Here is a 12895-nt window from a genome sequence, read left to right as displayed (position 1 = left end):
TCCATTGTACCATAAAATCAGGAGATTGGTATCATTTTTTACAACAAGAGTAACTTATGTACAATCATGATGGGTACCCAGCTGGGGCTGGGAGATTAATTATGAATGTCACAAGATGGAAATACATTGCTCTTTACCAAGGTTAATCTCTCATCTTTATATGCTGAGACAATTAAGCTTAACTTTAACATGGATGGACGGTGCATGGAGTAGTAGGATATATATATAGGTGGGGGTGGCTAGAAACAAAAATCTATACTCCTATTCCTATCTTGGATGGAATATGAGTTGATATTTTGTTCGAAAATTCTGTTTAACTTTTGTTTTATAATATCATTAATTTGGTATTGCGGTACGAGTGTACCGTGATACCGTACAAGAACAGAATGTAACCACTAACACTGGTTCTGCCCAAAGGACTTTCTGCTAAGCCAATTGGTTTCGGACGCATACACGCTTGCTTTCAATCATAACTATTTACAATACATACATAATAGGATCTAACATGCACACAGCTCGGGTCTGGGAAAAAGTGGGAAAAAAAGAAAAAGTACTTGATGCAATGAACTGATATTCACTTAGATTAGCCACTTATGATCATTTTTTCTTAATTAAACCGCTGCATAATATACCCTGATAAATTTAAGTTAGATTAAGTTGGGTCATTAAAGTGTATATATGTTCCAGGCTTTGACTAGGATGACACCATGAGATATCTTAATAAGCTTTGATTCTTTAGATAAGTTACTAATCCTCATCCAAAATTTAGTTATTCTAATTTTTTTTAAAATAATCGATAAAAGATGACAGTTCTTAACTACTTAATATAAAGTTAATGGCATGTTAGGTCTCTTATGTTAAAAAATCTCTTTAACTAGGTGTATTTATCAAAGTAAAATTTTAATATAAGAATGTGTCGAATCCAAAAAAATAGGAAAGAGAAAATAATTTGAAATTCAAATTTAAAGAATAGCAAACAGGAGGAAAAAATTTAAATTTTAAAAATTTTAAATCAGCTTTTCTCTTCTTTTTCTTTCTATTTTTTTCTCCAATCAAATAAAAGAAAATACATGATTAATTTATTTTGTCTCCTTCCTATTTTCTTTTCATCCAACCATACATAGCATAAACTAATCTAACCTAACTTTTTTTTTTTAATTGAATCGGGTTGTGTTTGTTGGGCTTGATCCCACCCATATGTATCCCTAACCTTGCTTAACTAAAAATTATTTGTTCTAAAAAAATATTGCAATGAAACTCTATATACTCGGGAGGAAGCAGCTGATAACTGTTAAATTTTGTTGCAGTATCATGTTTTCAACACTACTACTTGCAGATATCATTTTTACCGTATAAGAGTTTTTTTTTTCTTTCAATGAACAGATGTACAATACATTAAGAGTTATGATACATAACATTTGCACGATGTATATACATATATAGTTGATACTCATTTTTTCTCTGTTTCTTTTTTCTTATCATACCATTTCAGTTATCATATCTACACTAAAATTGGGCCTCGGAACACTAAGTGCGTGTTTATAAACTCGTTACTAAGAAAAAAAAGTACATCGATTTTGCTTAAAATACGGAAGTTATAACTAGTGGCTTACTTGATTCTCAATTAACCTGACAAATACTTCTCAAACATAAAATGAAACATGCTGTAAATTATCATATATGTGGGTAAGATAATGTATTACATGCTGATGCTACACCATTCCATAGCCAAAAACAGTTTGGAATCTCATATTGATTCTCCTAATATCGATCTTGGAACATGGACTATGAACATGGAGACGAGAGCTGCATTACGCAAGTCGATAGATTTTCTTTTTTTCTCCACCGTTAAAAAACCTCCGAAAGTCTTGAAATTAAACATATGAAAAGTTTGATTTAGCCATTGTATTATTGAATCTTAATTATCAATATAGAACAATGAAAAAGGTCATGTTGCTGATGGAGTGAAAATGACATTTACTATGATTGACGTGATTATGATTCTACGTGAATAGGCATTTTGTAACAAGATATTCAGAGCAGATATGTAGGAAAAAGTGCGTGTAAATAACATTAACATTAATATATGTAAATTATAGGCAACTGTTAAAATAGTAAAACAAGAAACTTTAGCAACACTAGATGAAATATTATTGATTCAATGCAGTAAGAACTAAGTACGTTAGAGGGAATGAAACGACCAATTCCCCATCAATCAACCTTAGTGGCATTGAAGTTAAATTTCAAGGTGAGAGAATGTGTAGAGACAGATGACAGCTAACAGAAACAGAATCCCTATCCCTATCTATACACATTCGTGAATCTGTAATAGCTAGGTATCTTGATAACCAATGAATAAATAATTTTTAATGAAGAGGTAACCACGGATTGATATCTACATAATGGACCAAGCCATCAAAACTAAAGTCAAACTCAACTATATTTTATAAATGGAGTAAAAAAAAAACATGACATAACACCAGGTTCGGCCAGTTTTTTGAAATGTGTATAGAAAGTTGTAATAGTTGTATAGCATAAACAGCTCTACTAGTGATCCTGTGAGAAAATGACAAACGTGATCATTGCATCAAAAGTGAAATATTCCCATATTCCTTCAGTTCATCTCAATTCAGAGCCAATTTTAACCAATTATGGTATTGTTTTAATTTACTACACAATTGTGAAGTAACACAACAACCACTATTTATTTTCCAAGAAACGGAAGTGTAGGAATATTTGAAAGGCATTGAGTGACATGCGGATGTGACTGGAAGACTTTGAGCATTCTTTATTAATGGAAGACTTTGAGACGACTTGGGCAATCACTTGAACGTATGAAGAAATTCTAGCAAGTGCTAATTTGACTTTGTACACACTGACATGCATAGAAGCAACTTACAACTATGGCTCCTAACCTACTAATCACATTAAAATATACCATATATACGATATACCAAAAAGGAAAGGAAAGAGTGGAAACTTCGAGTTAAGTGGAACAAAACATTTTTTTATAATTTAAAAATGCTGATGTTTGACATAAATAATAAAATATGCATCAAACATGGTATTTCAAAAAGAAGTGCGAGAAAGACATGCCTCCACTTCCTCTCTATTTTTATAACCTATAGATAGCTTGACATAATGATAGAACGGGTGATTAAAAAGGATAGTTATTAAATTCATTTGTAAATGCATTTTAACAACATTAGTCATTAGTCTCAGGTGTATAATGAATCAGAAGACGTGACTCAATTGACAATTTATATTATCATATTAAGAGCACCATCAACATCAATTACCGAAACAGGGATTAGTCACACATAGTTGAGGTATAGATAGAACTTGATAGGAGAAAAAAAAAAGTCTGCATAAGGGAACTTTTGAGTTTGTATGTGTATACATTGTTGTCCACACCACATGCAGTAACAGTTGATATGATACGAATAGTTCATGATAACAAGTGGCACCAATATTTCTTACTATTGATGACTGACTTAAAGAAAATTTATACCATATATACCAACCTCTTTTTCTTCCATATCTTGAAGTCTGAATTCTAACATTTTGTTATATCAAAAGTTCATAACCCAAAAGCCTACCAAACAGACAAAAAGCGAACCACTTGAAAGGCCTAAATGATCAAATCAGTTTACAGCCATGCAAAGAGGACATTGTAGGAACCTCATTTTTATAGAATGGTTCGTTGCATGTGTACTATTTTCCAGCTTATCACATAGATAAAACTCACGTTCCCCCTACTTCACCTCAACCAAGACAACAATTTTAGTATCTCGGCACCACTTGTGCTGGTCCTTTACTATTCTGTGAACTGAAATCCCATTTAAAAAGAAAAATATGTAAATTAAAAAACGAAAATAGAAAAACTAAAAGAATATATAACATATGCACCTTCAGTATAAAGATATTTTACACTATACTATAAGTCATACAAAGAATAATTTATAATTGGTTTATAGTGTATAATTACACTGATAGTACATGCCTACAAAACTCTTGATAAAAATAAAATTAATTGATGAGCAATATTGATAGCAATGTTTCTTTTCCTATTCAAACTGTTATTTAGCTAGCACAAACAATCACTTGGATTTAGCAGCAATTCTTACCAAGGGAGCCATCAAATAGTATTATTATTAGTATGACATCACATCGTGTTCTAGAAACCCACTTCAGAGAGCTTCATGAAATAAGTAGGCCTTCTGCATCAACTAGTTTAGCACTTTAGATGTACCATGAAAGACCAAGTTTTTCATTTTTTTTTACTTTGGCCAATGTATACCGAGAAACGAAAAAAAAAAAATCTATTTTATGGCTAGGGATCATTTATTGTACAAAATCTAGGATCGAAGACGTCAACTCACCAAGAAATGTTCGATCACTATATTTTTATGATGATTGCATCAAAATTAATGCGTGGGATTTGGCAAAATAAATCTTGGATGACTAGCTTTACCTTGACACTGGGGTATCTTCAAAATTTATGCCATTGGATTAAGTATAGAAAGATATAAACCATTTGATGTGTTGCACTGAGAATATTAAGAATCATTCTCAGTCGCAAGTGCGTGGATCTTTTTACATATAACATGTGTTTACAGTCTGTAGTGGAGCACAGACCACCCAAACGTGATCTTCACAAAATCAAGGTGTGCCAACGTGGGTCACATCATTAGAAGTCAAATGTTTTTGGCAATAAAAGAAGTATAAAAAGACGATGATTTTAATCTGCAATAGACCCTTTGATGATGGCCTGCTCTAGTTTGTTTTAAGTTCAAATCCATGCATCATATCTAGCTGAACTGAGTCCTTGTTTTGTGTTATCTTACAGTTAAGGACGGTGCTGGAGTATAATGCAATGGCAGCGATCACGATAGAAATGGTGGTTTAATACTCCCATTTATAGGGCCGTTTAATTGTTAATTCACCTCATAGCCTCAAAATTGCTTGGAAAGCACGCTAGCTGAGAGATCTATGAACAGCTAAAACATGCAGTTCCAAGATCATCAATCCATTACTATTAACATTCTTTCAAAGGAATTAACTAACTAAAATCTCCTAAATTTTTTGTCAAATTTATCTTCATTCCTACTTATATTTATAATCTTTAAAGATATTCATATTCTAAATAAAAATGTTAAGAGCCTACACTCTTTGCATTATTTTGTATTTTTTTACTAAAATTTATTAAGACTCAAAGTTATTCGAGACTATTTTAAGAAATCTCAACCAAGAGCAAAGTGTAGTGAAAGGGGTGTAAGAGAATGTCTCGCTAAAATTATTTTTTTTAATATTCTTCATTAATATAACAACAACAATAATAATAATTATTATTATTATAATAATAAATGATTACCAACTATGAGAAATACTACATTAAACTACTCAGTTTTGAGATCAAACTTTTAGCTGTAACATTCTCAACAAATGGAAAATATTTATTCACCTAATAGCTCATTAGCTCGTCAATGAGTATTGATTCTTTTCTAAATTTAATAAAACAGTTTTTCAAAGGAATGTCTTGACACTAAATACCTAATTCTTGTGAATTATGTTTTTTTTTTATATATAAATAAGAATTATTGTAAATTATCTTCTTGTGTTATTACTTACATGATACAAAACAGTACTTAAAAGTATTCTAAAAATTTAAAACATAATAAATAATTGTATATAAAGAATTAAGAATTTCAGTAAGACAATAACCATACAATTATCACTGCTCCACAGGTTACTATTCAAATTTAGAATAACCATGCAATTTGGAACATAAAATTAAATCTAAAAGAATTCTTTAAAGGGATACCCCTTTTAAAATAATAATAAAATAAAATGGGACATTACAACATAAAAAAGAGGAAGACTTCAACAAATGTGCTCAGTTTCTTTCAATTATTGATTCATTGTGAGGTAGTTTTGTATAGTTCTTGGTGTATCCGATCATGAAGCTAAAACAATGAAGTAACACGTGAAATAGTTGATTCATTGTGAGGTAGTTTTGTATAGTTCATCCCAGGTAGTTAGTTTTTCCCTAGGTTTGTTCCTTGAACTTCCAAGCCTCCTTTCTTCAGAGTCTATCTTTTCCCAATCACTGAATGAAACGGTTCTGACATTTCTATCATGCAGAAGCTGGAGAAGTCCGTCCCTGCCTGGTTTTGGCATGGCTGATGATGAAATCAACCCTCCTTTTTCAAGGTCTTCTGATATGCTCGAAACCTATAATATATCAGAAGATACAATACAAATATAGTCAAATGCAAGCCTTCTTCCCCTCCCACACTTTTAGTGGTTGAACAAAAAAAAAATTAACATCAGAACGATGAAGAACAGAAGAAATAGCGAACTACAATACAACTAACTTCCTTGCAGAATTGTTAACTAATACAACAGAATCGTTACAAATGTAACTAAAAGCCAGTTTAGATAAAATTCTCAACGAACACTTAGAAGAAAATAAAATGAATAGAAAAGGTACCTAAAATAAATTAAATTTCCTGTACAAATTAAAATCAATTTCTGCGTCTTCCTCATATAACTTCTCCATTGACACATATAAAACTTGACTTTCTTCCCAAGAAAATTCTAATAGCAAGAATTTACGATTAAAGAACTCTCAAACTAGAGACTAATCCACAATGAGCCTGGGTTCAACTATGTAATTTCATCAAGTTGAAGCACATGATTGTCATGCACAGGATCTGTGCATTATGTATGACCCAATATTACCCAGACTCTTGATAGTCTTCCTTTCAAAATTCAAATGCAGCCTAATGCTTCAGCTAACTCAGTGCTAAATCATTTGACATGTACACATACTCCCATTCAATTTTTAAGAAACAAGTTGAGAAACCAGTAAGTAAACTACTAAAAAGCTCATTATTGAGCTCAGTACTTTGGACACAGCTTTAAGAATTCTGAAAAAACATGCAGAACTGTAAGTTTTACAAAGGAGTTGTCTAAGGTATAACAATTAGCTAGAAATTTTAGAGCATGTTTGTTTTAACGTTGAGAAGCTCCAAACGTCCGTTGAATCCAAAATTACAAGACTTATGGATTGAGTTGAACGGATATTGGAAAGTGTGCTAATGTTAAAACACACACTTAGTGTGACTGGTTTCATTATCATCTCATTACTTCTGTCAGTTTAAGTGTTTTGGGAATAATGTGAACACAAACAAGAGATACATACAGTTTCTTCTGCACAATATAGGTTTGTGGCAATAATTCCGCTTGGTCCTCTCTTCAGCCAACCACATACATACAAGCCCTTTTCAAGAACCGAAGGATCTGAAGTGTCACTCAACACTCGACCTCTATCATTTGGAACTATACCTGAAAGGTAGCCATCATATATAAGACTATGAGTTCCTGTCATTGACAGATTTATATACACCCACACATCATGTTTCCAGGCCAATGTCTGAAAAACACCTATTCAATATTTTTTATTAAGAATAATTTATTAACAAAAGGAGAGGAGAGACTACAAAGCGGGAGTGTAAGGAATCCTCCAAATTCCTAAAACAAAAAGCTACAATGAGAAGAATATAGAAAAGAAAGTAAATAAAATAAATCCACACAAGACCAACCCAATTCATTTACAAGTACTGTCCAGAAATACCCTTAAAAAACTACACAAGTGAAACACGCTAGTGCAATTACCATACTCTGATTTTAAGGTTCAAGAGTTAAGCCATCCAAGTATTGTTTTGTTGTCATTTAAAAACTTTTGATCTACGGATAAGTCTGACTTGATCACAGTGAATCAAACAAATATTGAACAAAATCCTGTTATCAATCAAAATCACGTTTCCTGTGACCAATATTAAACAAAATCACGTTTCCTGTGACCAATATTAAACAAAATCACGTCATGAAAAACCAAAAGAAAATCCTAAAGCCGATTTTCAAGAGACCTAAACTTCACCCATAGGATAAACAAAACTATATCACTTATTTCCAAACCTTTTGAGCTGTTAGGTTCGAGAAAATGTTTCTATTTTCATTTTCTGTTTTTCACTTTCACACACCATTTTCAGAAACCAGCAGAAAAAATTCTAGAATCAGACATTTTTAAACAAACATTGATTTAAACATGGCCTCTACATCAGAAAACATGTAACACGAATTAATAAAAATAATGGACCAAAAGTGAACGGATTGAGAGAATCCGTTACTCATTTACCTTTTTTATGATCAAAAGGCAAGCCATCAACTGGTACTGATTTGTAACCAATGCTCTTAAGTACCATCCTACAAAAAACCAGCCAGTTGCAAGATACTCATTAATTAAGCTCAACATTTTGTGATAACAGCACAGGAATAAATATCCTTAGAGGCTGCCCTCAGTCATTTGCTGAGCGTAATATCAATTTCTTTGTGGATGTGGAGTATTGTAAAAAATGAATCTTAGATTATAATGCTAACAGCAGAAAGGATTTAATGACAACTTTTACAACCAAGAATCTTGGTAATTGTATATGATCTCCTCAATGAGATAATACCCGCATTTTATATCTTCAAATTCTCCAGCACCCACGGCAATCTGTTTTCCAGGGCTAACACCTGCAAAACTTAGTTGAGTAAGCATCAATCATAAGTAATTTTTTGCACAAAAATAGACTATTATGGACTTAAAATGTGCTAGTATTTAGCGAAACTTCAAGAAAGGCTTATACTAAACATTTTAGGAAAGCCCAGTAAGTAGTGCACATATCTGCACTTATACAAGAAATATGGCAACTTACAACTGTTTAGAATATTATATATTATATTACATTAGTGCCCATGTTATAAAGTTCCAACTTCAAAGTAAAAAAGAAAATATGGACAAACAAAAATTACCTTTAAGAACTGTTTTCTCAAAGTGCACGCCAGAAACATGGTTAGCTCTGTCTTCAGACTCTTGAAAACTATCTGGCTTACGGAAGAAGACAAAATGGAGCTCACGTTGGTTCAAACTGGCATGTTTAGGTTTTGAGGTAGCAGCCTTAGATAGCAACTCATGAACTCTTCTCTTTATTCGGTTACTCTTAAGTTCTTCCTTTGCCAAGTGACAACAACAATACATAGATAAATCAGTGAAAAGGAATAAGTTTTTTTATATTTTTATAAAAAATATAAAGGTTAACATTCTTAATTTAGATTAAGAAAAGAACAAAAAAGGAAAATAGCACTAATAAAACAGTTATTAAAGAACTAAAACTAGATTCATCTAATACCTCATCAACTGGGGTTAAAAGTAGATCAGATTCCTGAATTAAAATATCAACATTATGAATACCTGAAAAAGAGATGTTAAAGTTTCTGTTAGGGTCATGTGTGAGACAGGAATGGCATATAACTCACAGTACATGACAATCGATAAATTAATTGGAAGTATAAAGCACCAATACAGATTAAGTTGAGAAACCAATAATAACACGTCACATAGTAGGCCAAAAACCATGATTAGGGTTCCATTTTCAGTTCCAACTGAGTCTTAAGGTCGGAAATGGTTTGTAAATCATAATGACTTATGAGTAACTAGAAACAGGTGCAAATAAGAAGAAGCAATAAGTATTTGAAAATTAAATCAATAAGACTGAAATCATGGAATTCAATGGAAAATTGGAAGCTAAACTGACAAGCAAGGTGATCACTAGGGATGCATGTAAAGAAGTATTAGTTTACAAAGGAATCTTCCAAGTCTAATAAACAAAAACATTATGGAGTACGCCATATAACCAAGGCATACCCCCTTTTCCAAACAGTTCCATAGAACAAACCAAAATCAAATCAAAGTATTCAACAAATACGTATAAGAAAACTAGAAAGCTAAATTAAACTTGGTTTAAAAGTTGATGCCGAAGTTACCAAGAATTTCACGCAGTTCTTTTGCAGTACAAGCTGTTTGGGCTGGACCACGTCTTCCAACCAAATAAACCACCCTGCAATATTGCTTATATTACAGACAAACAGCATATGGAATACCAATAAGATTATCTGGTTGCTTGAAATAATGCAACTAAACCTGATAGAGCTCTCCTCCAGAGCAGCCAAAGCATGATTGGCAATATCAGTTGTTGCTAACTCTGTAGTAGGTCGTAAAAGAACCCTTGCAACATCTAAAGCAACATTTCCCTGAAATTAAACAAAACCTAATCCAAGTTAAAAGTTATATCTATCTGTTTGGGAAACTCATCTCCACAACAGAAGTATGTTCTTTAGTCTTAACTCTTAAAATTCATTACATGTGTCTTTTTTTATAAAGAAACTAGTACAGTATTGCTCAACAAGTACGTCTCACTATAAAATTTGGGCAATGCAAGAACATGATAAGTAAAGTTACCTGGCCAAGGATTACAGCTGTATCAGTGCTCTTAAGGTCTGGCTCAAGATTTCGCCCATCTGGGTGCCCATTATACCACCAAACAAACTCTCTAGCTGAATGTATACCTTTCAAATTCTGAGAAGCAAAAGAATATTAAAAAATAGAAAGAAGTTATAGGATAACACAAACTATCAGCTAATGCAAAACCATCACATAAAGCTATTGCTTATACCACAAGAAATTACCAATGAAACACCAAAAAATCTAGCAAATTCAGGAAAAGCACATAAATAAATCGAGCTTACCTCCCCCGGAATACCAAGACTTCTATCACTTTCAGCACCATATGCAAGGACAACCTGCTCAAGTGCATAAACTGATTATTGTAAAGATGGTACAACAGACAAATATCTACTTGAACATGTTACCATTAACACAGCAAATCCAAAACCAGAGCCTCACCACATGATAAAGCTCGCGTAATTCAGAGAGAGAAATGCTGGAACCAAGAGTCACATTCCCCAAAAATGAGCATCGTTCATGCTGTGCCACCTTTGAAAACTGGTTGATAACAATCTGTTGCAAGTTTTCTGGTAAACTAAGCTCAATGGAGTTACTCTCAGTGAAATATATATGTATATATTGAAAACCCCAGCACCAAAAAAAGTTAAAAATTGGGGTTTTGAAATATTTCTTCAAGTAAAACTCAATGTTCATCCTTCAAAATTTTGGCAGCAGACACATTAGTTCCTAGAAAAGTAAAACCACCACTCTAGTCCCTAAGAGTCACAAATCTTATCCATCTTAATCCCAAGACAAATTAGTCCTTAACAAGGGCAAATGAATAGAAAACATTTATTGTTCCAAGGTACAAGGTTGAAATTACGACAATTAACTTAAAATTCATAGCAAGATAATGATTTCTATTTGATTAACTTTGCAAAAAAAAAACATTACACTTGCATAGAAATAAATTTATTTGTTCTTCTCTACAACACCAAAATATCTAAATAGCCGGAACACAACTATGAGCTTGTTTTAGCTCCCTACCCTCTAGCAGCTTCTACTAGCATCACATGACATCCGATAAATTAACAAAAATACCAGTACTAATATATTTTGAAGTTGAGCAGTAACAAATGAATGATGCAAATAACAACAAAAAAAAATAGACCTTTGTTTCAGGGTGATCGGGTGCAACACCGGAGCGGACCAATCCAAAAGGCGAGGGTAGCCTGTCTATGATATCAACTTGTGCTTGTTGGTGCGTCTTCAACATCTATCAAATACCCATTTCGGTTACAGGTATCCATTTTCAAATTCAAAGCGTAAAGTTTCGAGCTTTACCTTCTCGGCAGTGTAGAAGCCAGCAGGGCCACTTCCAACAACACACACACGCAATGGGTTCGAAGAAAAGCCCCTGCTTAACCACCTTCTTCCTCCCAAAATTCCCATTTTTTGCATTTTTGTTCGGAAAACACCTCACAAGTCACAAGCTCCTCCTTGCAGCGTCGATTCAATTTTTTTTACTTTTTTTTTAGTTCTTTGTCCTTTTTAATTTGGGCTTATTGTGATCGAAATCACGCTCACACCATTTTTGGGCTGGTGATTTGGGTGCCCTGTATTGGGCCGGACATCCTTAAAAAACAAACCAGTACGTACTACTACTGAGTCGTGAGGTTCGGATAATATCGGTCATATGTTTAAATCCTGTCATTTACCATTATTTTATTAATCAATATCAACAAAACAACAAAAATAAAAGCTCCAATTTGTTAGCAACACAGTTGGTTCATTAACATTTGGGTTAGATATTAGTATTTAAAATTGATGAAAGCTAAGTAGAAAAATGTGACAATTAGTCGCCAACCACACACACCTCACAACAAGCACAATAATTTTTGTGTGGAATTCAACAACTAAATGAATACGAGAAAGAAAAAGTGGAAGACTAAGTGCATCAAAATAAAAAATATATGAGAGAGAAAAATGAACGAAGAAAGAGATGAGAGAGTGAGAAAGCATGCAACTGTTTCATGGCGAATTTCCTCCCTTTTGGGTGGTTTGGTTAAGTTGACAGTTATATCCCAAACTTGAGTTTAACTTTTTTTTTTTTTTTTTCCACAAGCACACATTTTTATCAACCTAAGAAACACTTGCTTCGTCAAGTTATTTTAAGACATACCTATAGTAACAGTTTTAACCTTTTTGTGGGCTCGATCGGAATCTACCTTCAATTAAATGTATGCTTTATTGCAATGTCTACTTTTGTGGTTACTGTGTGAGCTTTTCCATGATGAAAGAAAAGTGGTTCCATTCAATAAAGATAATTAAATCTCAAAAGCGAGTGCACGAGTTTAACGATAGCAATGTCAATTAAAAGGTTGTTATATACGTAGGTTAATCAAAATGCAAATTGAACCTTTTCTTTTTCTAATTACTAACTTTTTTTTTTTTAAATAAGAAATATTACAAAGATATTCGATGAAAACTGAACCTAAATCGTCATGCTTCTAACTACCTTAATTTTTTCTCACCCAACCGCTAGACTAACTTTAATGGTTT

At 32.8% G+C, this 12895-nt stretch overlaps 1 protein-coding gene across 2 annotated transcripts; it reads right to left on the bottom strand.

Annotated features, from left to right (window-relative positions):
• Nucleotides 1–5666: 5666 nt before the first annotated feature.
• Nucleotides 5667–11874, bottom strand: LOC109804194 (Pyridine nucleotide-disulfide oxidoreductase family protein). 2 transcript variants are annotated; one of them, XM_020365986.3, is made up of 13 exons: nucleotides 11678–11874; nucleotides 11505–11609; nucleotides 10793–10906; nucleotides 10636–10689; nucleotides 10349–10465; nucleotides 10031–10140; nucleotides 9874–9947; nucleotides 9240–9301; nucleotides 8863–9061; nucleotides 8478–8583; nucleotides 8204–8271; nucleotides 7208–7350; nucleotides 5667–6234 (listed from the first exon to the last, which is right to left on the bottom strand). In XM_020365986.3, the coding sequence occupies exons 1-13, from the start codon at nucleotides 11792–11794 to the stop codon at nucleotides 6001–6003; spliced, it is 1503 nt and encodes a 500-aa protein (XP_020221575.1). In that variant the 5' UTR covers nucleotides 11795–11874; the 3' UTR covers nucleotides 5667–6000. The 2 variants fall into 2 exon arrangements, with proteins under 2 accessions (XP_020221575.1, XP_020221576.1); XM_020365987.3 differs by having other exon boundaries at nucleotides 8523–8583.
• Between the last annotated feature and the right edge of the window lie 1021 nt (nucleotides 11875–12895).

Source organism: Cajanus cajan, chromosome 2 (assembly GCF_000230855.2).
Source record: "Cajanus cajan strain Asha chromosome 2, NIPB_CcT2T_4, whole genome shotgun sequence".
Lineage (NCBI taxonomy): Eukaryota > Viridiplantae > Streptophyta > Magnoliopsida > Fabales > Fabaceae > Cajanus > Cajanus cajan.
The sequence above is the reverse complement of the archived record's forward strand: the minus strand, read 5'-3'. Positions and strand labels throughout refer to the sequence as shown.

Excerpts from the sequence above, each read along its gene's own strand:
- LOC109804194 (XM_020365986.3), bottom strand. The coding sequence starts at position 11,794 with ATGCAAAAAATGGGAATTTTGGGAGGAAGAAGGTGGTTAAGCAGGGGC. Across the intron at positions 10,466-10,635 it reads GTCTTGGTATTCCGGGGGAG|AATTTGAAAGGTATACATTC; the intron begins GTAAGCTCGATT and ends TTTGCTTCTCAG. Across the intron at positions 9,302-9,873 it reads AGAACTGCGTGAAATTCTTG|GTATTCATAATGTTGATATT; the intron begins GTAACTTCGGCA and ends TCTCTTTTTCAG.